At 36.3% G+C, this 19270-nt stretch overlaps 2 protein-coding genes across 3 annotated transcripts; both read right to left on the reverse strand.

The window, feature by feature from the left end:
• Positions 1-8910: 8910 nt before the first annotated feature.
• LOC122147716 (dehydrogenase/reductase SDR family member 13-like) lies at positions 8911-12061 on the reverse strand. The gene is made up of 5 exons (XM_042771256.1): positions 11781-12061; positions 11392-11510; positions 11176-11299; positions 9542-9868; positions 8911-9460 (listed from the first exon to the last, which is right to left on the reverse strand). Exons 1-5 carry the CDS (start codon positions 11905-11907, stop codon positions 9204-9206), a joined length of 954 nt encoding a protein of 317 aa, XP_042627190.1. The 5' UTR covers positions 11908-12061; the 3' UTR covers positions 8911-9203.
• Positions 12062-13166: 1105 nt separating this feature from the next.
• On the reverse strand, positions 13167-15805 carry LOC109104509 (beta-crystallin A3-like). Of its 2 annotated transcripts, none has more exons than XM_042771257.1 (6): positions 15695-15805; positions 14779-14845; positions 14570-14688; positions 14020-14161; positions 13786-13928; positions 13167-13630 (listed from the first exon to the last, which is right to left on the reverse strand). In XM_042771257.1, the coding sequence occupies exons 2-6, from the start codon at positions 14815-14817 to the stop codon at positions 13483-13485; spliced, it is 591 nt and encodes a 196-aa protein (XP_042627191.1). In that variant the 5' UTR covers positions 14818-14845; positions 15695-15805; the 3' UTR covers positions 13167-13482. The 2 variants fall into 2 exon arrangements, with proteins under 2 accessions (XP_042627191.1, XP_042627192.1); XM_042771258.1 differs by having other exon boundaries at positions 15704-15758.
• Between the last annotated feature and the right edge of the window lie 3465 nt (positions 15806-19270).

Below are 19270 nucleotides of genomic sequence, written 5' to 3' on the forward strand. Positions count from 1 at the left end.
TTCGACTGAGGGCCCCGCAAGCCAGTTAGGAGTTTCGTCTGACACCCTGAATAGAAAAAGCAGTCAGCCTTAATAGCAGGTCACATGACCATGCAGAAGCTCCACTCCGGTTATACAGGGTAAATAGAGCACTGAATGAATTGCATTCAGCTTTTGAGGTATTTCACTGTTGAATATAATGGAAAATAATATTTTTGTTGCAATATATGCAGGATTGCAAAAGAACACTCACCAATTGCAAGTTTTAAAAAAAAGGGGGGGCTATGTAAATAACATAAGTTTCTAACATAAGTTTAACTGAGAGCTGTGAGTGAAAAACTGCCTACACTGCTTGAAATTGTATTTTGCATTATTTTTGCAATATTTTAATAAACATTTTAATAAATGTTACAACAACAAAAAAAGTCATAAATATGCCAGCAATAATAAACATTTCTTATTAATGCAATACTATTTTTGGGTCCCACTTTACATTAGGTGTCTTTATTATGTCCTTTTTAAAAATACAAATAAAAAATGAAGTCTAATTTCAAATAGTAGTAAAGTCACAAAATCATGACCAGTAAGAAATATTTATGGTAGGTCATTTTTTCTTGTTGACACACAATTAGCCAGAGTGGTAACAGTAGTACCAATAACAATAATAATGATGATGATGATACCAAATAAATAAATATACAAAATAAACTGATATTAACTGTTAATTTAAAAAAAATGTGCAAGGAAAGACAACAAACTGACAAGAAAGCCCAAAATCAACATCAAGGTACCCTACAAAGCTGAAATGCTTGTCACTGTGGGCAATCTATGAATGACATTATCTGTCAATAGTGGCAGCCAACTTGAACACACTCAGCAAATGTCACAAAAGGGCAGGTTTGTGGTTTTAGGAAGCTGTTCGAGGCAATACAGCTTTAATTCAGACTATGAACAGGACAGCAGTATAGTGCAGGGAATTTAAGAGTTTGTTGGCCACAAACAGGACACAGTGGGCAGTCAGCGGCACGGGTTTGCCTTCCAGTGCCCCAGTAACCTAACTGACCTGTGTGTGCATGCAAACAACCCCTGACGCTCTCCCAAACCGGGAGTAATACTGAGTGACAGCTACCACAGGGTACAGCCCTTGCATCGACAGCAGCCGTTTGTTTCCATGATCGCTGCCTGATAGGCAATTGAATTTGTCAGTGACCCTAAACAATTGCTTAGATGAGATCCAGCAGGCCTTTCCTTCCCCTGGCCCCACTGCCCATCCTGATCAATACAGCCAATCAATGGCCAGCGGCCGATATTGATGACTATGTCCCGTCTGCTGCTTGCACAACAGAAGCTTGCCAAGAGGGCAGTGGGTCTCTGTCTCCCTACACTTGTTGATCACTGTCATCCACTGTTGGAACTGATGACTAAATAATGCTGTTCTCCGGACAAAATCAGTGGAAACAGTGAAGCTGAAATTCCCTACCGCCAACCTCAAAGCATTGCAGCCAATCATACATCACAGTCAATCAAAAATATTTTAAAGCAATTGTTTTAGAAAAAAAATCTAAATTAAAATTAATTTACCAATTTTCTGTTGTTCATTATTAGAAATTATTATAATTGCATTTATTATAATTATAATAAACTAAAATGATTGCTTAGACAAAATTGCAATTTTCGTAACAATTTCGTAACAATATTATATATTTCTTATGTATTTACTTATTATATTTTTGTTTCTATGGCCTAAGCACAGTAGTCGCCCATTTTGGACATGAAATGGCACTTTTCACAGAAGTCAGGGTTGATTTATCTGCCCAGTTCCAGTGGCGCAAAAATGCATGTGCATCATCGAGTGGAGATCAATAAGATCCCATGAATCCAATCAGCACACCCCACCTGATCACCATTGAGCTTGGGATACTTACTAAAAAGATACAAGAGCACCTTCTCTGGTTCAATGGCATCAGGTAGGGGGTTTGGAGACTGAGAGAGTCCCAGCTGTGAGGCCTGTGTGTCTGAAGAGTCTGGGGAAGTAGGGAACCATAATTAAAACCCTACCTGAGCTCCACTCTTGATTCAGAACAGGGATCACAAGCTCCCCATGCGGCACAGCTACGCCGCCCCTTCTACACCATGCGCCCCAAACCCTCTGCCACATGTGGTTAAGGATTTTCCACCTTATTAGATAAACTGCAAGCGATCAAAAGTAGTCCTCTTGGTTTACATTTCTACCCATAAATTAAAAGCCCTCTTGGCTACGCGGGCCTGCCAAGACACACTGACCCAGAGACTGAGACCACAGCAGCTGCAGCAATTAGACGTCATTAACAGAAAATGAAAAATAAGATGTAGAGAAGTATGTGCAACATAACTTGCTGCACGCTGTTGCGAGATGATGTGGATTTTGTTTTTTCCGTCCCATTGCCTCCCACATCTGTTTGTGTTTGTTGCTTTGGCATGGTCCCGCAGTTGCCAGAGCCAAGAGGAGTTAGTTCACCATGCTCATTAATTAACAGATTTAGCCCCCCCTGAGAAAATGGCTCAAAGGCACCACTGTCAAAGCACCAGTCCCCTGACAAATGAGCCATCATAATATTCGACCATTTAAATATCACATGCTAACAGAGCAATCAAAAACAGGAAAACCAAATGTACGCTACCTTACAAAAGTTTGGGGGCAGTAAGATGCTTTAAATGTTTTTGAAAGAAGTCTGTTATGCTCAACGAGGCTGTAATGATTAAAAATACAGTAAAAACAGTAATATTGTGAAATATTATTACAATTAAAAATTACTTTTATTTCAATATAATTTAAAATGTAATGTAATGTATTATTGTGATGTGTTGGGAAATCATTCTAATATGCTGATTTGCTGCTCAAGAAACATTTCTTATAATTATATTATGTTGAAAACACCTGTGGTGCTTCTTTTTTGGAGACTGTGATTTTTTTTTTTAGGATACACTGATAAATCATTTAAAAGAATAGCACTTATTTGAAATAAAAATCTTTACTATGACTTTTGATCAATTTAATGTATCAGTGCTGAATAAAAGTATTAATTTCTCCATAATTAAATAAATGTACTTTGATAACACTCTCTTGTCCTCCTTTAATCACCCTCATATTATTCCAAACCTATATTGACTGTTTTTCTCCATATGTAATGGAAATCAAAGGGGTTGGGAAAAAAAAAAAAAAACTCTGGACATTGTGTCCCATTGACTTTCACTGTAGAGACAGAAAACACTGGGACAATTTATTTTTTTCAATAATGTTCTAAAGGACAATATGTTCTATTTGTGTTCCACAGAACAGAGAAAGTACATACACAGGTTTAGAACAACATGAGGGTGAGTGAACAATAACAATTTTCATTTTTGGGTAAACTTTTCTTCTAAAAATGCTCTAAAATAAGTTGCTTACACTTTCACACAGTAAATGGGGTGCTAATAGCGCAGCTGATAGGTACGTTTGATCCGGCCTTCCTTGAGAGGCCTGCAAAAGAACCCTGTTTATTTTCTCAGGTGTGCAATTAGTATCCAATCAATAATCATGCTTCCTCTAAATTTCTCTATCAATTTTCAGTGGATTTCAGACAAAGAGGAAGCCTTGAACTGTCAATAAAAGCTCCTTGTTTACCTTCACAGCAACATTAACGTTTTCGCCAAACTCTCCATCCGAAGTTGTTTGCACATAATTGGAATTCTTTCATTGTCTCTGAGTAACTGGGCGATCCGCATGACTGGGCATTTGACGAGAAAAATGTAGCGGTTGTACATGTGATGCATCACAACAAAAGCAGCCCCAGAGAAGCTGTTATCCATTCAGAGACTCACCTCTCCGCTGTAAAACACTCTTCCAAAAACACGGAGCATGACTGTTGCGCCAGCTGTGCTTTTTAGAAAACACGTCTTAATGAATGACTGTCACAACTTGACTGAAACCCACTATTAAAGATCTAGAGTTTTCTTTCTCTGTTTAACCAAAGACACCCTGACTAATTATTAAACAGCCTGCAGTTTGGTAATACATTATGTATTCTCAAGAGTATGACAGATTAAAAATGAGAGTAAATACTGCACGTGACATGTGTGTTTCAGCAGTAAATTGTGATTAACAGTGATTCTGTCCTTTCTCCTCCTCCATACAAACAAAAACGCATGAAAACAGAGATGGATTGATGTTGCATAGTTTTCTTCCCTCTGTGATGAAAACACCACAAGATATCACCTTCCTCCTTTGGGACAGCGTTAATGTTTTTTTGCAAATATCCTGTACTCATTTGAAAATGAGTGATTGCTTAGTAAATCTCTAAAATAAAGCAAAAAACGCTGCTTTATTCCAAGGTAGCTAATTGGCAATTAGTAAAACAATTGTGGAGCATTGTAGCATCAGCCTAATTGATAGCGTTTATAAAGCTGGCTTCCCCAGCAGCATGCTTTCAGAGCTGTGCACAGCAAGCTACATTTCTTCATTAGATTACAGCAAATTGCTAAAACATGGAAATGGGCTTTTACCTAAATGGTGTAAATGAATGTATGTTTATGAAGCTTTTACGAAACCAGCAATAACTTGCTTGTCTACTTTTTAATCCACTCCTGTCTCCAGGTACAGTCAAAGAGCAACAAGCTAATTTAAACCAGCACATCACAGGGATTTCAATTTCAATTCAAATTAACCTTAAAAAATTGCTATAAAATTCACAGAACAAAAAGGGGGGGGGGGCATTCTTTTGCTGCTTAAAAGTTTCAGGTAAATTTAGGTTTGAAGCTTTGGTTCCTGCAAAAATATTGAATGAATACTTTAAAATGTTATGATGGTGATTATAATCATTTTTGAATGGTAAACATTGTAAAAATGTATTCTATGTATACTTTAATATTAAAATAAAAAATAGATTTGATTGAATAGATTGAATACTTTCTGCATAAAATCTGAATTTGAAGTCTACATTAAGTGGTTTCAATACTGTTGAAAATGCAAAGATTCATTGCAATCAGTGTAATAAATTAGGTTTTCCTACACAGCAATAATTTATCAAAAATATAAATTAATATACATACATTTAAATTATAAAACTTTTATGAAAAACATACAGTATATTTATAATTATACTTTAGACTCATCTACATAAATAATTTCTGTTGCAGATCAATGATTACATGTCAATTCTGCACTGTCTAAATCTCTAATTATATATACAGTATATGTATATATATATATATATATATATAGATATATATATATATATATATATATATATATATATATACATACATACATACATGTATACATACATTTCAGCAACATACATATGCAAATACTATCATTTATAATGAAAACATTGTATTAAATTAGAAAAAAGTCAATAGTGATCTTAGCCCTCTACCCACAGAATTAAATGAACTGATTTTTTTATTTATTTATTTATTGATTGATAGATTGATTGATTGCAAATATGCCATGTTGTGATGCCTACTGCTTTAAGGGTCTGGTTTCCTTCTGCCACCTCCCACCCAAACCCTAATTACTAATCCAGCACACAATAGCAGGGAAGAAGACAGACGAGAGAGGGAAGGAGTAAGAGGAAGGTGTGACCTGCTATTCAGACACTCTCCGGCATGTGCAGCATATTTGTAAACATCGTTAATCACAGATTAGCAGATGGGGGTGTTAATTGCACCTGTGGAAATAACATGACCCAATGGATGCTTCTATTTACCGCCTTCAGATGGCATTTCCGCTCGGGGCGGGTGAGAAGGAAAAATAGGAAGGCTTTGCTTGTGACACAAGCAGCCTGTATTTGAATGACTCTCCAAAATGTTGTCACCCAGTCTCACGATCGAACCCGTTCTCTTCCCCTCTCACACCTCACGTGTTACTCTAAAGTGAGACCCAGCATCACTTTGCCGTTCTCCCTCCCCTCAGACTAAGATGGAGTGCTGTGCCCCTGACCACCTGCTACCCGCTGCACTGAAAACCAGCCACTGCACACACTGAGCCAATGAAATGAGCTCACTGGCCAATTAGAGATGTGCTATTAAAATTATACCTTAAAACCCCATGAAACTGCTTGACATTTCCTATTTACCAAAAAAAGGTTTGAGTGGGAAATACAAAGAGCATTTGCCTTTTATAAACGGCCAACAAGTTTAAGTTACTTCACAGTTATCTTCGATGCAAATGGCTACTTGTCATCAATTGCAGGTGGTATTAGGGGTGGGATATTGCTATACAAAGTATCTGATTGGACGAGAGCCTGTGTAGTGCAGTATGAGTCATCAATATTTTTGGTCTGTATCTCTGAAAACTGTAAGTTTTGTCAATGTTGAATATTTATGTATTGTTATTCATTATTATTATTATTATTATTATTATTATTATTATGTATTATAGATTCATTCTTAACACATGAAATAAAAACTAAAGCTGCAGTGTATCATTCTGTAACAGTAGCAGACTGAACAAAATTGTAAAAACACACTCTTTTTGCTAAAGTCTCCTAAACAAAGACTACAGATAATTTAGAAGTAATAGGCTATTTTTTCTGTCCTGTTTTGACCCCCTCATCAAATGCTCCCATGGCAGATTGTAGACTTGGAAGTAAAAGCCCACTGCTATGATTGGCTAACAAGTTGTTCATGTTTGACAGCCTACATCCTTCATAGATGGACACTGCTGTGATAAGGGTAAAAATGCATAAATACTCAGTATATATCAAACGATCTGTAATAACAAAGCAATAGTGACCATATAATAAAAACGGTCACTCCCACTTGTTTGTTGCGACATTCCTGTCAGATCCAATATAGTCGGCACAGCATTGTCTTTCGTTTCATTCTTTCTGAAAATCCTGCGTTGAATTGTGCCTTGTTTATAAGCGAATCCACGGTAAAATGAAGTGATCAAAGGGCCAAGTTCTTACTGACACAGTCTGGAATAAAAATATTATCTGTATTGTAATTTTTTAAAATATAAACAAGACAAATATATTATGAGACAACTATTATAATATAATTATAGTTGTCTTACTATAATTAATAATATAATAATATAATAAAATAATATATTATTTGTATTGTAATATACTGTAATATAAAATAATAAACAACAAATATTTTATATTATAGCCAATTCTACATTGACACATTACACATTAACTTTAGCAAATCACAATCCTGTGGCAGTTCCAGGTATGCATGTGATATCCTTACAAGGTCAACTAGGGCCGTATGGTTTTATTCTGCCAATCATGCAGTGAAATTAGTCCTTTGAACTAATTCACAAGCAGCTGGTCACTACACAGTCTCACACACACACACTTGCATGCTTCCAACACTCGCATGCCCCACGCCCAGCCTTAGCAGTGACAACAGCAGTAGTCTCGATCAATCAGGCTCCTCCCATGCAGTGATTGCTAATTGATGCACTAATCCAGTCGTTAAGTACTGTGCCAAAGAGCTCTGGAGTGCGTCCAAAGTAAACACCTGCCGTCACTCATCAATGTGTTTTGCTTCTACAAAACGAATCGAAGGGGACGGTGTAGTTACACACTTACCGTGCATGAGAACAAACACACAGAGGATGCCATGATATGACTGGCATGATCAGAAAAATATGGCATGAGTGACATTCAATGGATATGATACTTCCAGGCTAGAAAACAACAGTGCACTGAAGAGACTGGGAAAACTGCTTTGGATGAAACCAGATTCATCCACCTGGACAGTATACAGATTCTCAAGGCAGAGAATATCTCAACATATATAAACAGATGTTAAGTCTACACAATGTCAAAAATGTGACAATCCCAGTTCAAGGTAAAAGATCTATTAGCAACAGGGGGTCTGCTGAAGATGCATGGATATGGGTAAGGGTCTATATAGCAAGTCCTCATTTTGGTTATCCCATCATCGCACTGAATGGTTGTAGCCCCTGATGCCCACTTTCATTCAGTAGAAAAGCAAACTCTAATATTACATGAAATTACTTCTGCAATTCTCAGTGTAATCTAACCTATTTTATTCTAATGATTGTCATCTTGACAGAGGTCTCTGTAGACTCTTCAGGTTGTGTCGCCCTGAGTTGAAGGCTGTCAAATGTGACACGCTACTGCCACCCAGTGAACCAAAGAAGTACAACACCTTATCAGACAGGGCAAAAAGGGTCCAAATGTTTGAAAGAAAACGATGTTCATAAACAGTTTTTTTTTTTTTTTTTTTATTATTTCTTCAAATGATTTTGGTTTTCAAATACATGAGGTATTTGAATTGTTCACGAGAAAAGAAAGTGGATGCATTCAGGTGAAAAGCACTGATTATATAAAAAAAAATTTTTTACATTTATGCATTATGTATACCAATGCAATCAATATAGAATATTTGAAATATACTTGAAATATATTTGAAAGAAAGAAGGAAAGCAAGATATGAAAGATATTAAATATATGAAAGAATGAAATATAGATAGATAAATGATAAAACACACCATATTAAACCTTAATACAAAGGAATATGCAAAATCCATTGTGTCCAGTGAGTGAATACAAATTCGCAACTTCACCTCTACATATTTTCAACAAAAATACTACAAAATACTGCATTACTAAGGTCATTATGGTTACTGTTCCCCAAGATTTGCATATTTCGTTGCTTTATTTAACAAAGGGATGCACAATATATTAGTACCATATTAGTTATTGACCAATATTTTAATTATTCTAATTTTATTATTCTAATTTTATTTTATTTATGCTTAATTCTATTATTTTCACATTTATTTGACTTTTCCATAATTTAACATTTTTAAAAACACTACATTTAATAATAATAATTAGGTAGATATAAACTGCACATTATTCGCTTGTATTTAGAACAATCAGCATTTAGAACAAAGAACAATACCTTTTAGGTTTTAGTGTTTTTTTGTTTTTGGTTTTTATTAAGATAAAATTGTATAGAATTCTAAATTCATCCATTTATAGGGCCATAACAAAACAAAAAAAAATGAACAGCTTATTGTATCAAAAATTAAATATATTAATTTTTAGCAACAATATATTTTAAAGTATTATATACCAAATACAATGTATACACCTGTTGAAAATGCAAACCTGTAACACCTAAAAACCTCAGAAGCTGAAGCCCATAATGCTGTTAGTAATCTCTCTTTTTCTGTGTTAGAGTTCTATTGTTCTACAAACCTGTGTGAGCTCACTCACTCACAGGCCACACAGCCTCTCGCTCACTTCCCAAAGCTTCTTGGCCAAGGCATCATCCCGTCCATGAGCACTAACGTTCTGCAAGGCACAGGAAGAGAAATACCGTCCACTCAGAGGCTCAAGCCCCTCCTGCAAAGCACAGTAAAGCGTGGTCTGCGCACCTCCCTCTGGGTCCAGAAAAAACAGCTTGGACATGGGCAGGAAAAGCAGCTTCTGCAGCGCACCCATATTCCGACCGATCTCAGTGGCTATTACACCTAAAGATGAGACAATGAAGAAAATGTAGGGGGAAAAGTAATACTTGTGACATAATAGCAGACCAAAAATGACCTACTAACCTGGATGCAGGCAATAGCAAGTGACACTCGTCCCCTCCAGTCGGTTTGCGAGCTCACGGGTAAAGAGCACATTACACAGTTTGCTGTGGCAGTAGGCTCTGAACGCATGCCAGGATGACTGACCTGTGACCAGATCCTTTTGAGTGTTGAGGAGATTGAAATCCACAGACCCCAGTCGATGCAGCAGGGCAGACACATTTACGACGCGGCTGTGCTCTGCCTGCTTTAGACGATCCAACAGCAACAGCGTCAGCAAAAAGTGGCCCAGGTGGTTAACGCCGAACGCCATGCCAAAGCCATCTTCAGTTCTGCCTGATGCGATAAGACCTAAAAAGAAAGCCACATACACTAAGGGTGTGTTTACAGTTGGCTGGTTAGGTTTGATTAAAAGACACTCTGGTGCGATTGCTCTGTTAGTGCAATTAATTTAAATAAGAGTGTGAACACTGCCACCTGATCCTTGAGTTGCGTCCCAGCTCTACTCATATGTTTGCATAATGATGCATTTATAAGTTAATGACCAAACGTATCTTTATAAAAGTTCACAATGTTGCTGCAGAACATGAAACTGTGCCGAAAAACAGTTCATTACTCGAAGCTTTTAACACAGTGCGCATTAGCAACATCTGGTGGTCAGACTTGGTTTCTCCACCAAATCTATAACAAAACATCACGGAGCAGAGGATGTGTTTGCAGTGTATGTTTTTAATCTGTGCCAACTCGTGTCATGCGTAGTCCGGTCAACAGATTCACATATTGATCAATAATTAGAAATATACAAGTGTGATATTATAAATAATAACTGATGTGAGTAGTAGCAAAAATATTTTGGGTGAGCTGTTCGATGTCTCTGAGACCCCACAGCTATAGAACATGATAAAATGCAATAGAGGTTTTTTTTTTCTTCAAACCAGCTCTTTCCATTTCGATACAAGCATTGGCACAGTGTGTGATACAATAGTGCTTTGAAAGCTGCATCGGGGCATCGGAGCCTTGGTATCAACCGTCCCATCACTACGGATAACATTAAATAAATATTGGTTCATCAGGTTAGACATTGATTATTTAAAATCAAACCCCTTTCTCTATCTCTCAGTAGGTCTCGCATATCCACCATATCCATTGCTTTGCTTCTAGTAATCCTGAAGACCTTGATTAGCTAAACTCTGCAGGAAAGTGGACCTCGAGGGCCAGAGTTGAGAACCCCTGATGTACTGTAAATAGACCGTCTCCTTACAGCAGATCTCCATGTGTGCAACAGAGTAATTCCTGGTGCTGTTTTGAATTGACTCCTTTACACATTTTATAAGCTATAACTTTGTAAGAGTTATAAGCTGGTAAAAAAAATAAAAAATAGCACCATATGTACACATATACAATGAGTGCAATTAGCACAGCAGTTTTGGATGTTCAGTTAGTTCACAAAATATACGTCATAAAAGCTGTCAGGTTGTGACTGTATCCTTATGCCTTTTGTTTCGTACATTAAAGTTCAATGTTAAAAATGACTGCGTGAAGGTCAAGTGAACCAGGACTAAATGTATCATTTATTATTTGGTCCAGTTCAAGAGAACCAAACTATCCTGAAACAACATTTCAAGAGTTTGCATACTGTCACAGCCCTTTCAGTTTACCTGCATTGTTAATGAGCAAGTCAAGTCTCGGTTCACTCTTCAGAAAAGTCTCCGCAAAACCACGCACAGACTTCAAACTGGCCAGGTCCAGATGCATGTACAGCACCTCAGGGTTCCCACTTTCCTGAGGGATATACAGCAAATTGTCTGTCTTTGAGACGTGATTTAGAAAAATGATAAGAACCAGGAGGGATTGAGGTTAGCAGATGAGTTCACCTTTCTTATGTCATAAACTGCAGCTTCAGCTTTCTGTTTGTTTCGGCAGGCGAGGATCACTCGGGCCCCTCTCTTGGCCAGATCCAAGGCTGTGGTTTTGCCAATGCCTGTATTACTGCCTGCAATTAGACGATTAATTACTCAACCCTGAGCCAGAGTTAAGTGTCCTCTGATGTACAGCAAACTAACTACAATATACATCATTAATATATAATAAAAATCATAACAAGTCAAATTAGTGTACTGAGGACAGAGGTACTCAAATACAACTGTGTACAACTTAGTATAACCACTATTGAGTCTTAGTAAGAAGTTCAGTTTTTATTTACTTAAGTGGTATTAAGTTGGACTGGACTGTTTAATATGTAAAGCGTTTAAATGATACTAACCTGTAACAATTGCTGTTTTCCCCTTTAACGTCACGTTGCTCTTAAATCTGGCTCCTTTAAACAGGATGTAATAAATCAGTAAGTATGCAGCAAGCACACCGACCAGCACTGACAACAACACAGACATTACTTGAGGCGCGTCAATTAAGGGATGTTGCAAATTCGTCAAATTTTTCTCCTTCTTCTTATTTAACGGCGGATCGCAGTCTTATCAAGCGCTTTGCTCCGCTACTGCCTCGTGTTTATGTTTTTGTAACTGCGAGCAACAGCTTCCGGGCTTTAACTTCTGACAAACGCTGGGTGGCGCGATTTCTCTACGTCAGGGGTGAATCTCATTTCCTAAAGAGACATCGCAAAGAATATCCCACAACATTACATACCATTTGTTTTATTAAAAAGCACCATTTCCACTGTAAAATAATTTAGAGATGCCCACTTGGCTATGAAGTTCTTAACAAAAATCAAAAATTTTATTTTTTACCAAAGCGATGACATTATATTTCCACTGTCTACGCCAGAACACTTCTGGTGCACTTCGGGTCTTTAGACCAGAATTCAACACCCCATGCCTTTATAAATATATATAATAAAAATATAAATATATGTAGCGTATAGAAATATGTATATTTAAATATATACAATTGAAAAAAATATAAATAAAACAATTACAATTTAAATTTATAATATATAAATAATTATATATACCTGTGTGTGTGTGTGTGTGTGTGTGTGTGTGTGTGTGTGTGTGTGTGTGTGTGTGTGTGTGTGTGTGTGTGTGATTCCTTCTTTTTTTTATATATATATATATATATATATGTATTTTTTTTTTTTCTTTTTTTTTTGATTGATTGAAAATTATACTTTTAATATAGAGGCAAATGTTTTATTTCCATATTTTATGAAAAACTTCTTTGTAGCAACAACAGAAAAACAAACTTTTAATACATGTTATACAGAATATAATTGTTTTATCGAGAAAAAAAAACTGATGATTCTGATTGTGATGATTCAGAAGATGGATCTAAAATTCATTTGAATTCAACATGCAGTTTAAATATATTAATTTCTTAAAGTTAATGCTAGATTTGTAATTATAATATGTGGCACCTTTTCCGTGTAATCATGATGAGTAACAGGTAAGGGAAGTCGACACTGCATTTGCAACCAAGCATATGGGAAATCAATAATTCCTTGATACACAAACTTTTATTTATTTATTTCCAACTTATTTAGTCCCAGTACTCAAAAACCATTGGCCATTAAGCCTTTACAACAACATTTTTATGATATTATAGTGTTAATAATGGTCCAATTTTGTGACATTACAATTTGGGACATTTTACAAAGCTTGAAACTACACTACATGCATCAAACAAACACAATAGGTTGTTTTCATAAGTGTACCCTTTATTGATCTCTTTTGCACAGACTGCATCATGACAGTGATGAGGAATAAAGCTTAAGTAACACCACTGTGGCGCTCACAGAATCAGTTTGCTTGAATTCTTCCTCTCACTTTTTTCTTTCAAATCAATGGCATGCAGAAAGAAGGAAGCACCGTAAATATTTGCCGAATGCATCAGACATTCAGCCTGTGCTGGGCTTGCCGGTATCGGAAGGAAGGGGTGGGGATGAGGAAGTGGTGGAGGAAGAGGATGAGGAGGAGGTGGGGGAGGGAGAAAGGGATCTGGGAGAGCTGCCCTCACTGCTGAACCCGGCGGAGGGACTGCACCTGGAAGGTCTGAGCGTGGGAGCCCCACTCCCTGTAGTGTTTGTACTCGCCACCATGGTTGTCACACTCCATGAGGTACTGGTAACCACGGTAACCGGGGTACTGGTAACAAACCCAGCTACATGCAGTGAAGAAACACATAACAAATGCAAACTGAGATTCCCAATTTAATTACTTGATTAGCTGGTTCATTTGTGTTTAATTAGGACTGGAGCTAAATTCTGCAGTTTGGGCACCCCTGGTGTAGAGAGTAGAGACAAGTATGGTACTCACGCCCCACTTTGCACCTGCATTGATCCGATCTCGTTGGAGGGCCAGCCCATGGCCTGGAGAGAGGGGTAGTCATCGGTTATCTCCCACTGGTGTCCAATAAAGTTCTCCCGTTCAAAGACGGTAATCTTTGATTCCTTGTGGTTCTGTGCAGATCATAATATTGGGAGAGACTGTTATTTAGAAAGATTGGTAAATAATTTCACCACTGATCCGTTGACACAGTTTCAGACTCACAGCAGAGCAGACTGGCCGAAAGGACATTAGTCTCTCAATGTGGTAGGCATTGCTGCCGCTCCAAGACTCCCAGCGAGGGTAGTCACCTCTTTCCAAGATGAACTGCTGCCCACAGAAGCTGGAGTGTTCGTAGCCCACCCAGCTGTTCAAAAGGACACAGAAAATTGGAGATAACTGCAAAAAGCTTTTTACTTTGTTTGGGGGCAAATTTGAACCAAGTTTTGAGCTAAATCTGACAAAACCTCCCTTTTAGATTACATTAATTTTAAAAATGATCTGTATATAAGTTGAATAATATAAGTAGCACCTGTAATTTTTTATAAATATTTATAAAATATATACACTACCATTCAAATTCAAAAGTAGTAAGATTTTTTTTTTAAAGAAATTAATACTTTTATTCAGCAAGGATCCATTAAATTGATAAAAAGTGACATTAAGACTTTTATAATGCTACAAAACATTTATATTTCAAATAAATGCTGCTCTATTCATTCATCATCTGGTATGGGCTCTTTTAGATGTGTGTGTCTGTGAATGCATGACTTACGCGCCACACTCCACCTTCAGAGAACGGATATTGTCCATGCCGCATTCCATGATGTTCTGACAGGCTGAAGTGAACTCCACGCGCTTGCCTTGAAAGCTTTCTTGGTCATATACTGTAAGCTATACACATATTCACAGACACAACAGAGATGAGATTCAAAGCATTATATATCATTTTGCATATTTCATAGCCATCAAGTGTTTACTTACCTTCCATGGCCCCAGTGGCATGGGATTAGTCAGAGCCATCCTTGAAGATTTCTCAATGCTGATAGACCTGAAAAACAGAGATATGCAAAAAAAATAATAATAATAATAATGCATAGGTTATATATCATTTATGACAAGTGTACAAATAGCCTGTGGATAAAGAACAAAAAAGATATGGCAACTAAATGTCTTTGTTGCTCCAACAAGTTAGACCTAACAAAATAATCACACTTATTCTATCTGCTGATTTAGACAATAAAATTCAAACACAACAGAATACAACCACAGCTTACTGAAATAGAACAGACAGGTTTATGATTAAAACATGAGGACTTAATCAAAAAGTATATACAAACCTACAAATTGCACAGATTATATCAGATTTAGCCAGAAGCATTAGTAAAAAAATAAATAAATAAATAAATAATAATAATAATAGTAATATTGTCAAGAATGTTTTATGTTATGCAAACAGAATGCCTAATCTTTTTTTTTATTTTAGATACATTTTAATAGAAAATATATATTTACATTTAATGTAGTCTTTTGTTTTACATTTCTGAAAAGCCAATTAAAATCATTTCAATATTTCTGAAATGCCAATTAAAATCATTTCAATTTTTCTAAAGTTTCAAAAAAAATTGTAATCTAATTTAATTTAATAATACAAATTTTCAATTTAACAATTTAATACTTATTTAATCTTTTGTTTTAAATGTGATTTTTTTTTATCAGAATTCATATAAATTCATATTCTTTTTTTTTTTTTTTTTTTTAAAAAACACCCACATATGCTTGCTATGTTTGTTTTGAGTTTTTAATTGTGTATACATTATAGTGCACCCCTCCCCTAGAGTTTGCAAAGCATGCTAAAAGATGGCCACAGTGGCTGAAAGGACTACAACGAAGGGCTTACCTGACCTACCCAACAAATAGCTGCAAGCACTCAGGAGTTCCACACAGCGGTCTCCAGACCACCAACTAAGGGCTCTATTTATATGTAGCATGACAGAAAGGGAAGATTGGCAACAGGGCAGGCAGGAGTCAGCACTTTGCCCGAAGCCTCATTGTTTTGGACTGAGCCTTTGGCTTTACCTAGCTCACAATGCCATCTGCCGTAGCCAGGGAGGCATCATGCCTACTGGCATCTGCTACAAGAGTGGATGCCAGGCAAAGTGATTCCATGCATGCTTTTACATATGACCTGAGTGTACGGCAAAACACGCATGCCTGCGTAAACATAAGCAAGCTGTTTCGACTTAAGATCATTGCAGCAAAGACAACACAAAGGTACACTTCCAGGTTTCTTCCCAACAGAAAATGGTTGGTTAAAGCATTGCAACCACCAAAAAAGCTTAAAGATATCCTTAAATATTCAAAGAATGGTGGTTTTTAAGTGTTACCTATCATTAAAATTTCTCATCCTGCACTGAGACTGTCAGCTCTCCTCTCCCCACAGTTACAGCCATGGAGTGTTTCAGTGACCCACTTCCACCTGCCTTTACATACTCGCACACATATGCATACATACGCAATAGTCCCTTACAAGCACATCCATTCAACATCCATGTCCTGCCCACTCCTTTGACTTTATGCAAAGCAGGCTGCATGGATGGGGCCCAGCGTTTCACTAGGAGGTGCATGACTTAGTAAAATGAAGCGTGTGAATGATGGCATTCAAGTAAATATGAAGAAGATTCATCATTTTTCAGGTATGTCAATGTGGTTCTTCAGTGAGACATACTTTTTGATTTGTTGATGATCAAATACAAATGACTGTGTGAATAATTAAATGCATCACTATTTATGTTTGTTTAATATTTAATAGCCTGGCAATGGTGTGCATCTGTCTTTCACCCTTAACTTAAGCTCCAAATCCTTGACAACTTAAAATTTAACTGTAACCACCAAATAAAACTGCTGAAGCTTCACATAACGGCAACAAGTCTTCGTTCTCTCAATGGACAGGTCTGGGGCTAGTCTACTGAGGTCAGCACATTGCTAGCTGTGCTGTAGAGTGAATGAGTGCACGTGAGAGAGAGAGAGAGAGAGTTGAAGAGATAGAGGCCGTGGAGTGCCATGCTTTCTGCTGATGGAGGTAGACATCAGACATCCAGCCGAGGCCTGGAACAAAGCAATGAGCAGAGTCAGCAGGGTCACAGAGATAAGCCTGCACTCCAAACCCCTCCAAACGCCCCTCACTTCTCACTTTTATCCAATAGCCTGGTCTCATTCTGCTCTAGAAGTACTGCTGGCATATATATATATATATACATATATATATATATATATATATATATACATATCATATATATATATATATATATATATATATATATATATATATATATATATATATATATATATATATATATATATATATATATATATATATATATATATATATATATATATATATATATATATATATATATATATATATATGTATGTATGTATATAGAACCCATTTTAAGCCCAAAACACTAAATCAATCATGTACTGTAACACTAAAGGCTGGAGTAATGGCTGCTTTGCCATCAGGAATAAATTATATTTGAAAATATAGGAAACAGCTTTTTAACTGTTAATATTTAATATTTCACAATATTACTGTTTTTACATTATTTATTTATTTTTTAATCAAATTCAAACAAAACCCATTTTAGCCATTTCAGTGTGGCTGTCCTTTAAATATGCCTGTTGTGATTGAGGAATGTAAAGGTGTAGATACAGATTTAGATGTTTTTGACTAATTTGAGTACAGAAGATTATTGGATACTAGAATGATTTCTGAAGGATCATGTGACACTAAAGGCTGGAGTAATGGCTGCTAAAAATTCAGCTTCACCATCATAGGAATAAATTACATTTTAAAATGTATTGAGGTAAAAAAAAAAAAAACGGTTATTTTAATAATATTTCACAATGTTACTGTTTCACAATGTTACTGTTTTTACTGTAAACTAGTGGCTGCCCTTTAAATAAACATTTGGGGAATGTAAAGATATAGATTTAAATGATTTTGACTGATTTGAGCAAATAAGATTCTGCCAAGCTTATTGCTTTAAATAAAGAACAGTGTAAAATACTCACCACTGATTTTTAAAAGTTGATAATGGTTTCTCTACAAATGTATTCAGTCAATGTGTAGCAAGGAGTTGCTGACTGCAACAAAGTATTAATCTTGAATCAGTCTTTTATTTAAGCTTGACTTCTCTCTCTTCTGTTATTAACAGCTTCAGCCATGTCACACACTGCTGTACAAGGAAGTATGGGTAGTCACTATGCCATGGGAATCAGCTCCCACAGAGTATGTCAAACCTGCCCCAACATGTTCTTACTAGATTCTCAATTTTTCATCTAATATTGCCATTACATGTGTGATGTCAAAAAATGCAATTACTGAATTGTTTGTCTTTACTGTGAAATCTCTGTGATCAGATATATCTGTATGAGTATGAGAATTTCCAAGGGTCCATGATGGAGCTGAGTGGAGAGTGTCGCAACATCTGTGACCGCAACATCAGAGTGTGGGCCGTAAGTACTCATCTGACAATTCATATGCATGATATTAATAATGATAATTATAAGATGAGAAAAAAATTAAATATATTATCATTATTATTATTATTATTATTACACAAAAAATAATGTACACTACCATTCAGACATTGTAGGTACTTTATTTTAAAGAAATTAATATTTTTATTTAGGAAGGATGTGTTAAAACTGATCAAAAGTGATAGTAATCAAAGGACCATGATAAAATGTATCAGAATTTTCACAAAAATATTAAGCAGCACAACTGATAATAATAATAAATAATAAGAAATATTTCTTAAACAAATCAGCATATTAAAATTATTTCTGAAGGATCATGTGACAAAATAAATAATGAGAAATAAATGATTTAAGTATTTTCTTTTTATCTTATTGAACTGTAATAATAGTAATGGAGGGCACATATATGACGTCACCTTATAAATTTATGTATGCTTTATTCCTACTTTAGGTGGGTTGGATATCAGAATCCAGGCTACCATGGATATCAGTACCTGTTTGAATTTGGATCCTACAAACACTGGAAAGAATGGTGTGCCAATCACCCCCAGATCCAGTCTGTGCGAAGAGTGAGGGACATGCAGACGCATCCCAGAGGCTGCTTTGAGATGGCATAAGGAACAATGCAAGGCATGGACAGGTGGACACAGCGAGGCCCTGCAGAAAAATCCTGTGGAATGTAAAAAAAAAAAATTCATCCTTCATAATCAAAAAGAGCTGCACAGGAGTGGAATTGAAAATCTACCATCCACAAATGACCTAAAGCTAATCAGAATCAATTTCTAATTTAGCTGCTAAACCCTGCAGGGAATATTCACTGAACCAGAAGGAGGTGCAATTCAGCACCTCAAGAGCGTACTCAACCTTCTACTGCTTCATCACAGTACATCTAGAATCTAGAAGCTCAAGCATTATTGTGATGATCAGGCTT

This window comes from Cyprinus carpio, chromosome A15, assembly GCF_018340385.1.
Source record: "Cyprinus carpio isolate SPL01 chromosome A15, ASM1834038v1, whole genome shotgun sequence".
Classification (NCBI taxonomy): Eukaryota; Metazoa; Chordata; class Actinopteri; order Cypriniformes; family Cyprinidae; genus Cyprinus; species Cyprinus carpio.